Source organism: Eretmochelys imbricata, chromosome 11, assembly GCF_965152235.1.
Source record: "Eretmochelys imbricata isolate rEreImb1 chromosome 11, rEreImb1.hap1, whole genome shotgun sequence".
Taxonomy (NCBI): domain Eukaryota; kingdom Metazoa; phylum Chordata; order Testudines; family Cheloniidae; genus Eretmochelys; species Eretmochelys imbricata.
In genome coordinates, this window is record NC_135582.1 from 69454109 (window position 1) to 69474001 (window position 19893).

General features: G+C 41.5%; 1 protein-coding gene across 1 annotated transcript in view; it reads right to left on the reverse strand.

The window, feature by feature from the left end:
- LRRFIP1 (LRR binding FLII interacting protein 1) overlaps positions 1-19893 on the reverse strand; it is a 188002-nt gene that overhangs the window by 26291 nt on the left and 141818 nt on the right. Inside the window, exons 11-13 of the mRNA XM_077829480.1 lie at positions 5470-5502; positions 1838-1963; positions 267-338 (exon numbers count right to left, since the gene is read on the reverse strand). Coding sequence (XP_077685606.1) covers positions 267-338; positions 1838-1963; positions 5470-5502 — 231 coding nt within the window. The remainder of the gene's footprint in view (positions 1-266; positions 339-1837; positions 1964-5469; positions 5503-19893) is intronic.

Below are 19893 nucleotides of genomic sequence, written 5' to 3' on the forward strand. Positions count from 1 at the left end.
TATAAGACATGCAGTAGTAAGAGTTCTCATTAATCACCTTTTCTACAGAGGCTAATAGAATATTTACATGTGCTGATTACCAAGAATTATCCAAAGAAATGATTACTGGTCATCAGCATGTTTTCCTCACTGATTAAATGCTTTTAGTTAATTCAAACCTCAGCATAAAAGCATGCAGGTTAAATTCTAGTTCTGTCTCTTGCTGTGCTTCTCTGAAAGTTTAGCTCATGTTAATATCACATGTTCAGTCTGCAATAAACCAGTACCTTCATTTCTTTCAGTCCCTGCATGTATTTGCCTTCTACATCCTGAATCTGGTTCTTTAACTCATTGATATCCTGAGGGAAATGGCAAGAAAAGTGAATGATATCAAGAAAACTAATGGGCAGTTATGACAGCTGAATGAGAAGCCGGTGTTCAAAATTCCCATTTACAGACACGTTTCTACTCTAGTTTGAGTTTTCTAAACTTCATTGTAAAAAGATTTACAGGCTTTTCAGCCAATCATCCTTCTTGAATAGATGTATATTCCTGTCCTAATAATTTTGATTGGGAAAATAGGATGTTTCTACAACAATAAGGATGGTCTTGTGGTTAACGAACTAGATTGTGACTCAGGGGATCTGAATTCTGTTTTCAGCTCTATCACAGGCTGTATGATATTGGGCAAGTCCCTTTCTATCTCTCGTTCTGCCTCAGCTCCCTATATGTAAAATCGGAATGCATCCGATGAAGTAAGCTGTAGCTCACGAAAGCTTATGCTCAAATAAATGTGGTTAGTCTCTAAGGTGCCACAAGACTTCCTTTTCTTTTATATTTCTCTACTAGCACCCAACAGCGGTGCTGTGAAGATAAATTTATTAGTGCATGTGAGGTGCTCATAGCTACATCACTCTATGATAAGTCTCAGAGAATAGGAACATGAGCACTAACAGGACACCCTAGGAAGTGTGGGAAATACCACTGGGAAATGGAATGAAGACATGCATTTTAATTATGAGCCCAATTAAAGCTTTACACAATCTCTCTCTCTCCTTGGTCACCTCCTGATGCCAGAACTGCAAAAGAAGTAAAATATTATAATTTGGAGGTGACCAAGGAAAGAGAAAGGGACTGGGTTTGTTTCCCACTTCCATAGTTTTTAATACCAGATGGAACTATTACGATCATCTAGTCTGATCTCCTGCATAACACAAGCCATAGTGTTTCGCCCAACCATTCCTACAGCAAGCCCATAACGTCCAGTAGTGCTACAGCATCTCGTTTTAGAACAGCTATGCATCATTTTTCCAAAAAATAAGATTTCTTTTAACCAACCAATAAAATGAAAATACAAAATATACCATAAGGTGGGTGAGGTAATACCTTTTATTGGACCAACTTCTGTTGGTGAGAGAGAGAGAGAGAGAAGCTTTCAAACTTACACGGAGTTCTTCTTCAGATCACCCAAAGAAAACCTCCATGAAGGCTCGTCTCTCTCACCAACAGAAGCTGGTCCAATAAAAGATAGTACCTCACCCCACCTTGTCTCTCTCATATCCTGGGGCCAAAATAGCTACACAACTCTGCATAAAACAGACCACAGTTACTGCCCACTTTTAGACTTCAAGAGGGCTAAATCTTTAGATGAATTAGGTGTTTCTGGTAACTCCTGCCAATATTGATTTGCATGTGTAATTTCCCACACATACTGAGGAGAAATATAAAACTATGCTTTTAAATAATTCCACTGCTTACTAAGTCAAACTTAGTGGGAAACTTCAAGACATGAAGAAATACATTCTGCCTGGCAAGAGACAGCTCCTACCAATACATGTCACTTACAAAGACTTCTTACCTTTATTTCTCTAATGGATGCCTCAGTATCAACGGAGATGGAGGTGTCCCCACTGCCTCTCCGGGAGGAAGTTCCACCCAGAGAGGCTAGCGTAGCTGCTGATAAGCTTGACACAGTACGAGCTCCCTAGAACCAGTTTAAATAAAATGGGTATAAAACAATCCTTTTTAAACACAAAAATGAATGTATGTGAATATTTGGAGAATGTGATCTGCCTCTTTATATGCATACCAAGTCAGAATGATCAAAATGATCTCTTTGGAACAAAGAAAGTTGTTTTCATTTATAGCAGATGGATCATCAGTAGACATGCTGTGCATCAGTGGGTCACAAAAGAACTTCCGTTGAACAAATTTTATGTCCTGAGATTTTTCAGATCATTTATAGTATGACTACTGATGGAGACAGAAGCCTTCATCTTGAGGGCATCAGTTCAAGTTTGGAACAGGATGAAATTGACTGACAGAAGTTACCATCGGATAGCTAATTGGTGAGCTATGAGAAGCAAGTCTGTGCCTTTAATTCAGTCCAATTCACAGTAGAGAAGTGTCCAACACCACCAAAATTATATAATTGGCACTCACGTTGGCAGTCCCAGCAGCGGCCAGTGTTTAAGTACAGAGCCTCAGGTGAGAGTTTTACTTCATTACAATGAGGCAAGGTGAAGCTCACTGAATTTATTCTGTAATATTCAGATATTTTTAAGGCCAGAAAGGACAATCTTGTGTGGCCTCCTGTAATATCACAGAAATTTCACATCAAATTTCACCCAGTTACCTCTGCGTTGAGTCCAATAGCTTGCATTTGACTATAACATTTCTTCCAGAAAGGCACTCAGTTTTGATTTGAAGATCTCAAGAGATGTAGAATACACCACTTCCGTTGGTAGTATATATCAAAGGTTAATCATCCTTAAGGCTGCGAGTCTGTCACAGATTCTGCAACTTTCCATGACCTCCATGACATCTGCAGTGGCTGGCTCAGGGGCTGCCTGAGCTCGGCAGCCCTTGGGCCAGCAGCAGCAGTTTCAGTGTGTGGGAGAGGGCTCAGGGCTAGGGACAGGGGGTTATGGCGTGTGGGGGATGCTTACCTCAGGGTGGCGGGCTCCCTGGCTCCCACTGGCATGGCCCTGCAGTTCCTAGGCAGAGGGAACAGGGGGGTCCTGGGCTGTATGCTGCTACCGCACCCCCACCCTGCCATCACCAGCAGGTTCCCAGGCCACCTCCTTGGCACTCCTGGACTGCCCCCCACAGCCCCATGCCCAAGTTTTAGTTTGGGGTATATAGTAAAAATCATGGACAGGTCACGGGCTGTGAATTTTTGTTTACTGTCGTGACCTGTCCATGACTTTTACTAAAAATACCCGTGACTAAAATGTAGCCTTAATCATACTCCACTGCTAAAAAATTGTGCCTGCAATAGGCTATACCTCTCTGACACCCCCCTGGAGAGAGAGTGGGCTCTGCTCTTGCCTCAGAGTTGGGGGCACTGCTCTCTGGCTGTGCTTTTTAAGATGTTGGCCCCCTTGCAAGAGGAAGTTAAAGCAGTTTAAACAAGAAGTTAGTATTCTTCCACAGCAAGCAGAGTTGTAGTCCTTTGGGAATCTGAAGAAGAAATGAGAAAAGTACCTCTTTTCTGAGAGGGCCTGGGCAGCCATGGTCTCAAGCTGGTTCCCTAGTCAGCACTTTTAGGGGATGGGGACCTCGGAGTTGCAGTCCTGTTCCTTCAGAATATCACTCTGCACTGAGCAGGGATCCGGATCCTCCCTTTTCATGGCCTGCCCCACTCTAGGTTTGACAAGCCTCACTGATGTACTGGGTTGAGGCTGATTGCACCCAGAAGGGCTCTTTAACCCCTCTCCTGACTGGGTGGGGGTCTACTCCACCACAGCACCTTATTTCTAATTTGAATTTGTCTGGCTTTAACTTCCAGCCATTAATTCTCGATCTCTGCTAAATTAAAAAGGCCTTTTAGTGCCGAGTATTTTCTCTGCATCAAGGTACTTACACACCATAATCAAGTTAACTCTGTCACCTTTTTGATAAGCTAAACAGATTGATCTCTTTAAGTCTCATTTTAACACTTTTCCCCCCTGCCCTTGAATCATTTTTATGGCTCTTTTCTGTACCCTCTGATTTTTCAACATATTTTTAAAACGTGACCACCAGAACTGGACACAGTATTGCAGTATTGGTCTCACCAATGCTATATACAGAAGTAAAATCATGGAATCATAGAATATCAGGGTTGGAAGGGACCTCAGGAGGTCATCTAGTCCAACCCCCTGCTCAAAGCAGGACCAATCCTCATTTTTTGCCCCAGATTCCTCATTGAACTGGGTTTAGCAGGCCAATGCTCAAACCACTGAGCTATCCCTCCCCCCCCCAGCCCCATTTTGTTCTGCATCTGTGTGGAACCGAGCACTAGGGAGTCTTTGGCACGACTGGGGTTCCTCGACCCTGCGGTAATCCAGCAGCATCAAGGGCCAGGTTCAGTATCTAGGGGTTTCCTTTCAACAATACAACACAGAACTGGCTCGAGCCCCCACCCAGTGACCTATTGCTTAAATCGACTTCTGTACCAGATGACTGGTAAACGTGTTGATAAATGTGAAGTAACACGCATTGGAAAACATAATCCCAACTATTCCTACAAAATGATGGGATCTAAAGTAGCTGTTACCACTCAAGAAAGATCTTAGGAGTCATCATGGATAGTTTTCTGAAAACATCCACTCAGTGTGCAGTGGCAATCCAAAAAGCTAACAGAATGTTAGGAACCATTAGGAAAAGGATAGATAAGACAGAAAATATCATTATGCCACTATATAAATCCATGGTATGCCCACACAAATACTGGGTGTAGTTCTGGTCACCCCCATCTCAAAAAAGATACATAAGAATTGGAAAAGGTACAGAGAAGGGCAACAAATATGATTAAAGGCATAGAACACCTTCCATATAAAAGATTTAAGAGACTGGGACTTGTCAGCTTGGTAAAGAGACAGCTGAGGAGGGGGATATGATAGAGGACTATAAAATCATGAATGGAGTGGAGAAAGTGAATAAGGAGGAAGTGAATAATTTACTGTTTCACATAATACAAGAACTAATGGTCACCCAATGAAATTAACAGACAACACGTTTAAAACAAACATAAGGAAATACTTCTTCACAAAACATATAGTCAACTTATGGAACTCATTGCCAGAGGATGTTGTGAAGGCCAAAACCATAACAGGGCTCAAAAAGAATTAGATAAGTTCATGGAGGATAGGTCCATCAATGGTGATTAGCCAAGATGGTCAAGGTCACAACCCCATGCTTTGGGTGTTGCTAAGCCTCTGATTGCCAGAAGCTGGGTGTACATAACAGGGCACAGATCACTTGATAATTGGCCCAGTTCTATTAATTCCCTCCGAAGCATCTGGTATTGGCCACTGCCAGAAGACAAGCTCTTGGCTAAACGGACCACTGGTCTGATCCAGTATGACCATTCTTATGTTCTTACTATATGAAGCTATATCCTGTCATGGATTTTATTCAAAATTAGTGCAAATTCAATGCAAGTTTAACATGGAAAAGTGGTAAGATATGTGTTATGATCAATATAATTAATGTCAACTCTCTTACCTTCTCAAAGTCTTTTTCTGGCCTTTCTTCAACCTGCAAACAAGAGAGATTATTTAGAAGCAATAATTGGATAATATTGGACAAAGGGAAGACAAAATAAGCCAGGCTGTTTGCTTTTAAACCTAGCTCTGAGGAAGAAGGTTCACTGGCAAGATATTCTGCTCAAAGAACAACCACAACACGTAGCACTGTAATAGCATTTGTGGGAGGAAGCAGTCTGGATCACACCTCTCAAGCCTTCCTTGGTGTACAGTACATTTTAAGATGGGGTATTCTTCTAACTGATAAAGTGAAGCTTGTGAACTTTTCTGTTAGGACTGCTCATATGTTATATAAATGCTCTTTACCTTAATCAAGAAAGCCATATTTCAAATAATTTCAAATCATTCAGAAATTAGACAGGTGTATAGGCCACATATAAATCACTTGGAATAGAAATCCATATCCAAATCTCAGCCACCCAAGAGCATACTCCAGATTAGAAACTAATCTATAATAAGATGCTGAAAAGGGGGGTAGAAAAAGAAAAGATGAATGAGATTAACCAGAAGGTGGTCTTGGGGTGGGCATAACTTTGTTATAGCTCTGTTCTTTAAATTAAAAATAAAATATGAAGAGTGTGTCTCACACATGGAGGAGACAGGAGAAAATAGACAGGCACAAGGAGGGGCCCTTGGCATCTATATAAATCCTCCCAATGTAGTGCACATGATCAGATGGTAATCTATCCTGAAGAGCAAGGGTTGAGGTCCCATTGGCAGAGAATGTACCTCCTTTGGATTGCAAAGAGAAGTAGTCCAAGTGTTCAAGGGGAGAGTACAGTGGTTTAGGGAACGAGATGGGCAGCAAAAATCCGCAAATTTGAAATTTCAGTTCCAAACACAACAACAAAAAATTCCCATGAAACTACATTCAAGAAGTTTTATTTTGGATAAAAATATTTCAGTCTGATAAAACATCTTGTTCCAATTTCACCTTTTAAAATGTTATATAATATAAAATGGAACTAAAAAATAACTTTAAAAAAATCAAAATGTTCTTTTCCGAATAGGCTGAAATGGAACATTGACCTTATTTGAAAAAATGGAACAGAGCATTCCAAGTAAAATTTTGTCCATCTCTGTTTAGGGCTCAGCAATTCAGTCATTTGAGGACTGATGCAGATGCTATTTTGGTATTTTATTTTTGGATTTAAAGGAAGGCGAACGCAGAGGGAGGGGCTGCAAAGGTAGTGAAAAGAATTAATAAAGGAATTAACTATGGAAGTACACAAGCAGAAATCAAGCCCACTCAAACACACAATTATGAATACAATATAATTAGAAATGAAACATTTGCCATACAATGGTTCATGCCTTCAAATAGCCAAAGAAACATACAACTTTCAAGTTTTGGATAAGCTAACGAGTTATCAGTGTCTTTCCCTTTAAGGTATCATTTTTGAACGTCAAAGGGCAACGTAATGTCATTAAAAGGAAAAAAGGTCTGGTAGAACTAAAAAAATCACTCAGATTATTTCACTTCAAGAAACTCATTTTCAGGAGGACCAGATTGTGGCAGGAAAGAATTGGTTTCAAGATTACTTTTTTATTTCTTTCAAAGGCATATTTGCTAAACACGGGCATTTTCAGATTAATGATCATTTTAAGAACAAAGGATGGTTTATTTTATTAAACAGCACAACTGCTGAGTTATTAACAATAGTGGGCTCAGTCTAGGATCCAAGTCAAAAGCAAAGAACATTTTAAAAACATTTCTTTCAAATACTGCAACACTTTGGGAAGGGTAAATCCTACTTGGAAAAACCTTCAAGTGTAGACCAATTTCTTACTGGGACAAATCTGATAGGTAAGAAAAAATAGATAAAGAAATAGGTGTAGCATTAACCTTTTTTGTACCAACCACTCCAACTCAGGTTACCAGAGATCTGGATGATGGGATGGACTGCACCCTCAGAAAGTTTGCGGATTACACTAAACTGGGGGGAGGAGTAGATACGCTGGAGGGTAACGATAGGGTCCAGAGTGACATAGACAAATTGGAGGACTGGGCCAAAAGAAATCTGAGGAGGTTCAATAAGGACAAGTGCAGAGTCCTGCACTTAAGACAGAAGAATCCTATGCACTACTATAGGCTGGCGATCGACTAGCTAATCAGCAGTTCTGCAGAAAAGGACCTGGGGATTACAATGGACGAGAAACTGGATATCAACAGTGTGTCCTTGTTGCCAAGAAAGCTAACAGCATATTGAGCTGCATTAGTAGGAGCATTACCAGCAGATCAAGGGAAGTGATTATTCCCCTCTATTCGGCTCTGCTAAGGCCACATCTGGAGTATTGCATCCAGTTTGGCGCCCCCGGAAAGGATGTGCACGAATTGGAGAGAGTCCAGCAGATGACAATGAAAATAAGTACAGGGCTGGAGAACATGATTTATGAGGAGAGGCTGAGGGAACTGGGCTTATTTAGTCTGCAGAAGAGAAGAGTGAGGGGGGATTTGCTAGCAGCCTTCAACTACCTGAAGGGGGGTTCCAAAGAGGATTGAGGTAGACTGTTCTCAGTGGTGGCAGGTGACTGAACAAGGAGCAATCGTCTCAAGTTGCAGTGGGGGAGGTGTAGGTTGGATATTAGGAAAAACTATTTCACTAGGAGGTGGTGAAGCACTGGAATGGGTTACCTAGGGAGGTGGTGGAATCTCCATCTTTTAAGGGTCGGCTTGTCAAAGCCATGGCTGGGATTATTTAGTTGGTGTTGGTCCTGCTTTGAGCAGGGGGTTGGACTAGATGACCTCCTAAGGTCTCTTCCAACCCTAATCTTCTATGATTCTATGAAATGCTGGTTTCTAAATCTTTAATGAAGCAGACAAGATCTGTAGAAACTGGCATGGCCAAATAATCCCATTACAAGTTATACTGCATGGTTGAGGTGGGTCTCAAAGATGATGTATGGAAAATGAGTTTGATTCTCCAGGACAAAAACTGGACGACAACAATTAATGAGGACATTGTTCAATATTTTCAAATGATATAAATGTAAAGAGTTATCTTCTATGGGATGCATTTGGAGAAGTTTTTAGGGGTCAGCTGATAAGCAGAACCTCTCAATTGAAAAAGGAGATTAAGAAAAATTAAAATCAGAAGAGATTCATAAAACTCCAGGTTCAAAAAAGTATATAAATAGTTAACTAATATTAGTGGGAAACTAAATATGTTGATGACACATGCCACTGAAAAAGCCCTTAGATATATAAAGCCGATATTTTATGGAACAGGAAATAAATGTGGTAAATTACTTTCTTAAACTTATAGGGATTCAAAAGCAACCACTATGCCACCAATTAACAGCCAGCAACAGATACACACCCTAGTGATGCGTGCTACTTTTGCTGCTTATTATAAACCCACTCTACTTCAGATACACCAAGCTCTGAAGTGATTCAAAAATATCTGGAAGTAGCAAGCTTGCCAAAGATACATGAAATTGATAAAGAAGCTGTAGATAATAGAAGAAGAAATCTTAGAGGCAACACCAAGCATGGAAAGTATGCAAATTCCAATATCTGATGGCTCTTCAGGTGAGTTTTATATGGTAATTTAAGGAGAATAGTAGGTCCCTTGAGAGATCCCTTTAGGGACATTTTAAGCTCCAAGCTAAGGCCTTGTCTACACCATAATGTTAGAGTGACACAGGCCACCTTGTGTCAACCTAATTGTGCATAAGTCTACACTTAAATTTGCCTCCCACCAATGTAAGTGCTCCATTATGCCAACAGAGTAACAGCACCTCCCCAAGTGGCACTGAGCCATGGTCCATGTATTGAAGTCGACACAGCAAGAATGTAGATATTGCATTACCTTTGTCAACCCTAACAGTCCTCCAGTCCACAATGCCCAATACTGACTGCTCTGGTCACAGTTGTCAACTCACTGTCCAGGGTCACAGAGACCAGAAGTCCCCCACCCCCATTAAAACCCCACAAATTTTTGAAATGCCTTTTCCTGATTGTCTATCTTGGCAAGTACACCTAGCAGCTCTCCATTGTTGTGTGCAACTGCCCAACCAGCCATGGTGGCTACACACGCCAGACATGCTCCTGCCTGGAGCAGACAGGAGGTATTTTATCTGCAGGGCCTGTGGAGAGAACAGGCTGTGCAAGCACAGCTATGGACCAGCCACAGAAACACGGACATCTATGAGCATATTGTACAGGAGATGCAGGAGAAGGGTTGTAACAATGATCAGCAGCCGTGCTGTGTGAAAGTAAAGGAACTGCAGCAGGCATATCAGAAGGCCAGAGAGGCCAACAATCAATCTGGTGCTGAGCAGCAGACCTTCTGCTTTTACAAAGAGTTGCATGTCATATTTGGCAAACACCCCACTGCTACCCTACACACCACTGTGGATACTCCAAGGCCCCTAGTGTGAACAGTGAGGAGAGTGGGGGTCCTGTGACTGCGGGGTCCAGCTATTCCACGAGTCAGGAGCTGTTTGAGATTCCACTGCAGTCCAGTCAGTGCCAGCAGTTGAGCACAGGGAATCCTGATGCAGGGGAAGGAACCTCAGGTACATGTGTAATTGTATTTCCCACTACAATGATGTACTGATCCCTCCCCCCAGCTTAGCAGGACACAGGTACTGACTTTTCATTAATTTACTTGTACTAGAAGAGGCAGTGGTACAATAAAGAGGTAGAGTTGCTATCGGTTTTTCATTGCCCTGCAGAATTAGTAGGGGGGCCATATGGAGCAGTTTATGTACACAGGGGTTTCCCTTGAATCCTCTTCAGAGATCTTAGTGAAACTTCCATGGAGGTATATTGTAAATCCTCTCCCAAAAGTTTCTAGGGATGGCAGCCTTATTTCTTCCTCCACAGTAGGACACCTTCCTATGCCAGCTAGCAATAACTTCAGCAGGCACCATTGCAGTCAACAGGCTAGCAGCACAAAGGTCTGGGTGGCTTTGAGACGCCAGCAACAGCTGTGCTCTCTGTGCCTTTGTTACCCTCAGAAGTGAGATTTCAGCTAAATTCACCATCTCTTGCAGAAAATGGAGCCATGATGGGAACCTGACCCTGGAGTCCCAGTCACTCCTGCACGACTCGTTTCTGCCCCATCATGTCTTGCCAAAACTTCCCAAAAGACAGTGAACTGAATGGTGGTGAGGTGCATACTGGGATACCTACCCATGGTGCACCACACTCCTGGTGAGTTCTTGCACTGCGGACACAAGGAGCCAAGTATGCACATGCACAAGCAATATATTAACTGCAGCAGCTTTTATGCTGATGTAACTTGCATTAGCAAAAGTCTGTAGTGTAGAAACGCCCTCAGCTCCAGTCATCCAGAAGAGGGGATTCTTGGTATCCCCTGTTAGTTAAGAACTGACATCAGCATGGTAGAAGGCCCTTAACATTTGAACCAAGTAGAAACTGTAAACAGTGAAAGTTCATGAAAGAAAGTTTGTTTTTCTTTGAGGTTACACAAAGTTGTTGCCAAACAATGCTGAACTTCCAAGTTACTGTGCAACAAAGAATGCTATCACACAAGCAAACCGATGGAGAACAACCTAACTGTCTCTGAACTGCTCACCATACTTTTTACTGTAAAAATAGCTAATAAATACATGCTACAGAAAAAATGAAAGAAGTACCTGCCAAGAAAGTAATATAAATAGGAATACATCTAATAAAAATGTAAAAGCTTTTTATTGTAGGACTCTATTAAGATAAATCAAAATCTATGTGTGTTAATAATGTATAATATTAATCTCTATTAACAGATCCCCATCATTTCATGGGGGGTTATGCAAGAGAAGGAAGGCATACGTAGAGTAGTTTTCAGTAAAATTCCTATGTGCAGCATTGTAACTTGGCAAGGGGTACAAGCTGTTCTTTGTAAAATAAGCACACCACAGAGATCAGAGTTCAGCCTCTTTTGAAGGTTATTTTTCAGAATAAAACCAGAGCCATGTTACAAAAGCGCCAGCACTATCAGAGGGGTAAATGCAGCTGGAAGCCAAGCAGGAGCAGAATAATTCTACAAGTCCATATATGGAAGTATTGCCTATTTTTCAGAAACAGTAATGAACTACTGCAGTTTTAATACATTTGAAACTTATTTTCCTTTTTCTTTCCACTTAACTAGCAAATATTTGATATTAACCCTTCAAATGCCTTGCCTTTACACATACCCAGTGCCAGCATCACCACTGTGCACTAATATAGTGCCTTTCATCTGAAGCTCTTAAAGTGTTTTACAAACATTTACTAAATAGACTTCAATACTCCCATGAAGTAGGTTCATATTATCCCCAGTCTGTGACAAATAAACAGAAACAACAAAGTTAAGTGACTTCAAGGTCAAATTAAATCAGTGGAAGAGTCAGGCCTTTAATCCAGAACTCCCAGACACCAGCCTCTTAAACTAGACCACATATGCTTACAAATTTTGACAAAGCAGCTGCTAGAGGACCTTACGTTGTACAGTATCAGGTACTAAAAAGTCCACAGCCAGTGTGTGAATGTATCACTGAATTGCTCCTCAGCTCCGTTTCAGTGACATGGGATAAGATCATTTTCCCCATGAAAAGAAAGGTCTTTTTTTCCTGTTTGTTGTGACATGAATGAAATCTGAGATCACATTTTCTATTCTAAAACTATTAGAGTATTTCAAAATCATTTAGGCTCTTAGGGGAGTGAGCTCACCGTTGGTACAATTTCACAGTTGTGTTGACCTTTTATGCTCTATAAATCCAGCACCAGAGGGCAGTCTCAAACTCAATCAAGAAAGAATGAAACAGCACCACCTCTGAGATGGACAGGACACACTATCTAATGCTGAATGAGAGATGGACAGTCATTAGATACAAGGAATTATAAACCTACCTTAACACTGAGGAAATAAATTTTTTACTAATTTTAATAATCAGAATGTAGCGTTCCTTCCTGCCTCATTGGGAAAGTGACTGATGTAATCAAACACCACTCATTAAAAGTACAGTCTAAAAGCGGTAAATTCTGTGGGCATACACAGGGCCATCTTAAGGCCTTGTGCATTTAAATAATAGTCTACCCTGCTGTAGGAATCAGCACAGAACTTTTAAAGTTTACTAGTGAGAAAACCTCTGAACTTTGTCAGGTTAGGATTAGGTGTTTCTTCAGGATTCTTTGTAACTAACCTAGATAAGGAATGACTATTAAATCAATCCTTCTTACTTAAACAAACCTATCAGGAATTTCTGGAATGCAAGTCAGCACTGCAATAGATCTCCACTCCAGACAAGCTGAAGCACAAACAGATCCGCCACTCTTCACTGGCTTTAGCTGTCAGCTTTGGTATACCAGTAAAATTTTAAAATTGAAAGGGGAGACTGTATTGGATGAAAGCTGTGAAAAATGAGGGCAAGGTATCAAACAACTAACACATTTGCTTAGAGTTAAATCTACTTCTGTTATCACTTGTGTGCTGTTCGTCATTAAAGGTGTACCCTCCTACAACATAAGAAGCTAGTTGCAGCTCTGCCAAAGGATTAGTATGTTGGTTTGTTACAGCTAGGCCTGCACATTCTCCTAACCACACTTTCATTTTCAAGATCTGGCTTATAATGAAAATATTGTGATGCCAATCAGCTAGTACAGCCCCTCATAGGCTACAAAAAAAACTGACTGTTGGTCCCCACCCTTCTGAGTGTCTCCAAGAAATGGGAAAAGGAACGTAGCACAGATTACCTGTTGTGTCCGGCTAACAAAATATGCCTTTGAATTCCAAACATGTTTTCCTCTTTTTAGCTCTGAGAAATCTTTTAACACAGATTCAGAGAATAATGGAATTGGTTTCATAGGCGTATCTTTCAAACTACTAGCTCCTCTTAGTGATTAAAAAGTCTGAACATTTTTAAATTTCCAGACTTAATAGCATACAGTGACACTTTCCTCTTTTCTCAGCATTTGAAAGACTAATCTACATGATCAGGATTTACCTCCAATTTTTTCTTAATTACTGAGGATTTATGGAAAGTGAAATCTACCAGCATTATCCTGAAGATCTGTATTTATACAGAAAACTATGCAGTTTCCTGTTATATTAGCATGTAGTTATTGTACATATGCACAGACACAGGAGTGGGCAATAAAGAGGCAGTCACATGATGAAAGGGATTAGTGAGCACCAGATCAACTTGCAATCAGCAAACTTGACTAAGTACCATCATCTTATCACTTCAGTTTAACTACACACACATGCAAATATAGGAATTAATTATAATTTTATGTATATCATTTTTAATATTACCAACTATATTCCCAACACATGCATGCATATTAAAACCTTCACACCACTAAGACTTGTGCAGGGCTAAATCTGCATTCTCAATTGCTTGCAGGTGCAGCTACTGCAGTTTTTTGCAAAAAGGAGCTGAAAGCAGTGCTGGGGGGATAAATGGAGTAGTGAGAAAAGGTTATGAGTTTGAGGGACATTTTCCAATATTTAATTTGAGAAATCAGTATCTTTCAATGGCACTCCACTCCTTCAAAACATACTCTGTGAAAACTTAATACCATTTAGTTGTGTTTTGTTTCTCAGCACAATTAGCAAGGGTAGGAAATAGGTACGGTTGTGTGCTGACTTGAGAATACCTGCATCTGTAAGGGTGTTAAGCCAAGCCCATTTCAATGCTGCCAACTCACATGGTTTTTATTAATTATTTTTCTCATATACCCGGACTTCTCCTTAAGTGTTTAAATACCTTAGTGTCCCTGTTCATTCTAATTTTCCCTATTTTTTTGGAGGGTTGAAATCCAGCTTTCAATGGGACTTAAAAATGTTATTGATATATTACATGCATTGTAAAAACTCCACAGTTCCTTCAGAACCATTACATACTATTATGCCATTAAGTAATTGTTTAAAAATGCCAATTTTTACTTACAGGTAATGGCTGCAGTATGTTAGCTGTGCACTGAAAATCCTCACTATATCATTTAAAAAATCAGAAATACCCTGACCTTTTTGATGCAAGGTTTGTTTTTAAAGCATTAGCAAATTACTTCCAAAGATCTTTTTTTCAAAACAGAGATCCATTTCTCAGTAAGTCGTCAAGATTTAAAAAAAAAAAAAAGACCTGAAAGACTGGATTTTTCAATAATACATTTTCAAACTAAAAATGTTTTTATTTTTAATAGTACAACTTTAAAATAGTCATTATTGGGCTGAGATCATACAAACCCACATTTAGTCCTGTTTCATGCTGATACATATATCAGAAAGTCATAATCACCTTGTGTCAAATACATAGCTATTTATGGGAAAATTTTCTGTACAGAGTTTTGTACATACACATTCTTTGTACAACGTTACCAAACTTCATACCAGGACAGCTCTACTCCTGTTCGAACCAATCACGAGAACCAAAAAACAAACTACTGAAGAACACCACTACCTAATGAAAGTCTTTCAAAGCCAGGTTTACACGTTAATAAGTAACCCCTGTGGCAAGCTAACAACAAACAGAGCACCTTTACAGAAAAATACCGTATCATAGTTACATCAACTGAATTCTATGGACTTTAGTGAGTGGAACTTCTTAAGGAAGGGATCTTAAACATCAAAGTCTTGTGTGGAGCCAGGGCAGGCAGGCAGGGAGGCTCCACTGATCCCTTCTGTAAAATAAAGTGGGGTAGGTGTCCATCAAAAGTTTACCTTCTAGGCCAGGGTGGGCAAACTTTTTGGCCTGAAGACCACATTTGGGTGGGGAAACTGCTTGCAGGGCCACGAATGTAGGGCTGGGGCAGGGGGTTAGGAGGCAGGGGGTTGGGGTATGGGAGGGAGTCCAAGGTGTAGGAGGGGGTGCAGAGTGAAGGAAGGGGCTCAGGACAAGGGGTTGGGGCGCAGGAGGGGGTGCATAGTGCAGGAGGGGACTCAGAGCAGAGGGGTTGGGGTGCAGGGGGTGCACAGTGCGGGGGGGTTGGGGTGCAGGCAGGGGGCTTAGGGCAGGGAGTTGAGGTGCAGGGTGCAGGAGGGGTTCGGGTTCTGGCCGGACGCCACTTATCTCGAGCGGCTCCGGTGTGGCAGTGGTGCGCACCGGGGCCAAGGCAGTCTCCCTGCCTGCCTGCCCTGGCCCCAGCCCCGCACCACTCCGGGAAGTGGCTAGCACGACATCCCTGCGGCCCTTGGGGAAGAGGGGGCAGAGCTCCGCACGCTGCCCTTGCCTGTGGGTACCTCCCCCAAAGTTCCCATTGGCCGTGGTTCCCCGTTCCCGGCCAATGGGAGCTTCAGGGGAGGTACCCATAGGCAAGGGCAGTGCACAGAGAGCTCTTCCCCCTCCCAACCCCCACCCCAGGGATGTGGTGCTGGCTGCTTCTGGGAGCCGTGTGGGGCCCGCAGAGCAACAGGGGTGTCAATCCCGCAGGCCGGATCCAAAGCCCTGAGGGGCCAGATCTAGCCCATGGGCCGTAGTTTGCCCACCCCTATTCTAGGCACTTTTGTGTCATGTGCTATACACCTTCACTCAGACACATGCATCCGATGAAGTGAGCAGTAGCTCACGAAAGCTTATGCTCAAATAAAGTTGTTAGTCTCTAAGGTGCCAAAATGACTCCTTTTCTTTTTACGGATACAGACTAACACGGCTGCTACTCTGAAATCAGACTCTGTTGCTTTTCAATAGTGTTCTATGTTTACTGTTGTTTCTAAATTGTTTTGGCATCCTTCTGGGATGGAAGCCATTGTGTGTAAGAAACAGGAATGAACAATATTCCTGAAGTCAAGCTGCTGCTAACTATATTTTGGGGAAACCTTTGCTTAACTTAATCTAGGGTATATGCAGGATGTCAGAAAGCCATGTAAAAGACAATATAGACTGTTCCTCAAACTCCAGCTCACTGACAGGTTTCAGAGTGGTAGCTGTGTTAGTCTGTATCAGCAAAAAAACCCCAAACCAAAAAAAGACCACCACACAAATACAATGAGGAGTACTTGTGGCACCTTAGAGACTAACAAATTTATTTGGGTATAAGCTTTCGTGGGCTAAAACCCACTTCATCGGATGCATGCAGTGGAAAATACAGTAGGAAGATATATATACACAGAGAACATGAAAAAATGGGTGTTACCATACCAGCTGTAATGAGACCAATTAATTAAGGTGGGCTATTATAACCAGGAGAAAAAAAACCTTTTGTAGTGACAATCAGGATGGCCCATTTCAAACAGGTTTCAGAGTAGCAGCCATGTTAGTCTGTATCCGCAAAAAGAAAAGGAGTACTTGTGGCACCTTAGAGACTAACAAAGTTATTTGAGCATAAGCTTTCGTGAGCTACAGCTCACTTCATCGGATGCATTCAGTGGAAAATACAGTGGGGAGAGTTATAATACATAGAGAACATGAAACAATGGGTGTTACCATACACACTGTAACAACAGTGATCAGGTAAGGTGAGCTATTACCGGGGTGAGGGGGGGAGTAGGGGGACACGACCTTTTGTAGTGATAATCAAGGTGGGCCATTTCCAGCAGTTGACAAGAACATCTGAGGAACAGTGGGGGGGGGGGGGGGGGATAAACATGGGAAAATAGTTTTACTTTGTGTAATGACTCATTCACTCCCAGTCTTTATTCAAGCCTAATTTAACGGTGTCCAGTTTGCAAATTAATTCCAATTCTGCAGTTTCTCATTGGAGTCTGTTTTTGAAGTTTTTTTGTTGGAGAATTGCAACTTTTAGGTTTGAAATTTAGTGACCAGGGAGGCTGAAGTGTTCTCCAACTGGTTTTTGGATGTTCTAATTCTTGATGTCTGATTTGTGTCCATTTATTCTCTTGCGTAGAGATTGTCCAGTTTGGCCACTGTACATGGCAGAGGGGCATTGTTGGCACATATCACATTGGTAGATGTGCAGGTGAATGAGCCTCTTATGGTGTGGCTGATATGATTAATGTCCCTTGACTAGATGGTGTCCCTTGAATAGATATGTGGACAGAATTGGCAACAGGCTTTGTTGCAGACAGCCCCCCAACCTGAAGCAAATACTCAACAGCAACCACACCCTACACAACAAAAACACTAACCCAGGAACCTAGCCTTGCAACAAAGCCTGAATAAAGACTGGGAGTGGATGGGTCATTACACAAAGTAAAAACTATTTCCCCATGCTAATTTTTTCTCCCTACTGTTACTCACACCTTCTTGTCAACTGTTTGAAATGGGCCATCCTGCTGATAATAGCCCACCTTAATTAATTGTTCTCATTACAGTTGGTATGGCAACACCCATTTTTTCATGTTCTCTGAGTATATACATCTTCCTACTGTATTTTCCACTGCATGCATCCGATGAAGTGGGTTTTAGCCCAAGAAAGCTTATGCCAAAATAAATGTGTTAGTCTCTAAAGTGCCACAAGTACTCCTCAGGTTTTTTTTAAGCTCACTTTGAAATATCCTTAGATTGCATATTTAAGAACAGCAGATTGAGTGGCACAGTGGTTTATGTACCAGCCGTCTTCACACCGACACCTCAAATTTGGCTCATTTATTGTGCAGTATATTGGCTCACATGACTTGAGTACACTATTGCACCCAAAGTCAGCTGTTTCTGTTGAATTCCAGTTCAATGATGCAGAAAATGAAGTAACTCAAACCGCTCTCAATTTATACATACAAAGGGATCTGTCTCTTCCTCCTGGATAGAGAAAGCCCCTGAAGTTTTGGGTTCAGACATCTATTGGTGCAAAGTGGGACTGCTTCATTACACCCCCCATCCCTGCCTTCTTCCCCTTTTCCCACATAGCTGGGGCTGCATCACCACATCAGTCTTTTCCAGGCTTGCTGGTCCAATGCTTGCTTTGTATCCACTCCATCCTACCACATACAGTCCATCCACCATTTTCTTGGCCATCCTCTTGTTCTTCACACATGTACTCTAATCTCAAGCATCTCCCTAACAAGATTCCCTTCATCCATTCTTTGTACACACCGATACCATTTCAGCCTCTTCTCTTACAGCTTCTTTTTGATATCACAGACCTTGGTTTCACTCCTGATGACATCGTTCTGTTGTCCCTCTTCTTTTTCTAAAAGCAAATTGCTCCTTTCCTAAAATGGGCTCCACTGTTGGACAAACCTTGACTATGATTCTCTCTAACATCTTCATACAATGGGACAGCAATGTAATTCCTCATTACTTTGAATGTATATGTCACCATTTTGTTTGTATATTGGCACCAATATAGACTTTTTTCCTTCTCTTGGGAGTGTCTTCTCTTTCCAAACTGCACACAGGACTCACTTGAGCCAGCATACACGAAACTCTCTCAAGGCTTTGATAATTTCCACCATGACTTCATCTGGACCTGCTGCTTTTCCAGGTGCTATCTTCAGCAGTGCAGTCTTGATGTCTGCCTCTGACAGGTCAGAGACATCTGTGATTATCGGTTCCCACAATGGTAGTGTAGCATATAAAGTAGACCCTCATTAAGTTGACCCTTAAAGTATTCTTATTGGTTATTCATATTCTCACTCACTCTCATATCTATATCTCATCAATACATAAGCTTCCAAACTGGGAACCACATTCACTGGTGACCTTTACAATAATTAATTGGTACCAGATTTTGTTTGTTTTATTTTCAAAAGAAATAATCAAAGTTACCAAGCCCCAAACTTATCCTGTTATCTGGATATTTTCCCAAAAAAACCAAGAGGTGTAAGTATTTTCTAAAATTATCTCCCAAGAGAAGGCCTAAAACGACATTCAAGTTTTAGCTCCTCAGCTAGGAGGTGCATAAACTCATGGTGGAGTTTATGACGACTGGGGATGTCTACTAAAAGTGGGTGTTCATTCATGTCATCCTCCTAAAAGTCCATATCTTTGCTCCCTAAGGGGAAGTGCTGCAGCATGTATCTGGCAGATAATAATGATTGAGTCTAAGGGAATTAGCATAATTTTACTGGTGTTAAACTTTACTAGAAGTGAAGTGATGCTTCATTCAAGCAGACTCATAGCCCTTTGAAATTCACTGGAAAAATTTAAGACTTACTCCACTATAAACTGAATTTTGCTATAATCTAGTTCACTATGCAGCATGTGGGTGTGGGTCACTTGCCAGAATTATCTGAATGTCTCTCACTTACTCGTTTCCCTGCCATTGTGGGGGCCTCAGGCACTGGTCTACTCGTATTCTCTGCCGGTGGATGTTTTTTTTTGTTTGGTTAGGTGCAAGGAAAATGCTAGACTGATGTCTCTGGAAACTGAAGTTCTATCTTTATCCACATAACGTACACAGAGCTGGCAGTAGAGCTTGCTGAAAATGCTCTACCAACATGCCTCACACTTAACCCTGTGGTGGCATTTCTAGAAATTAAATGGTGTTCAGTGCCTAGCCTTTCTGCTGACAACACCACTGGGTGCCAACTGTAGCAACAGCTTTTGCAACATA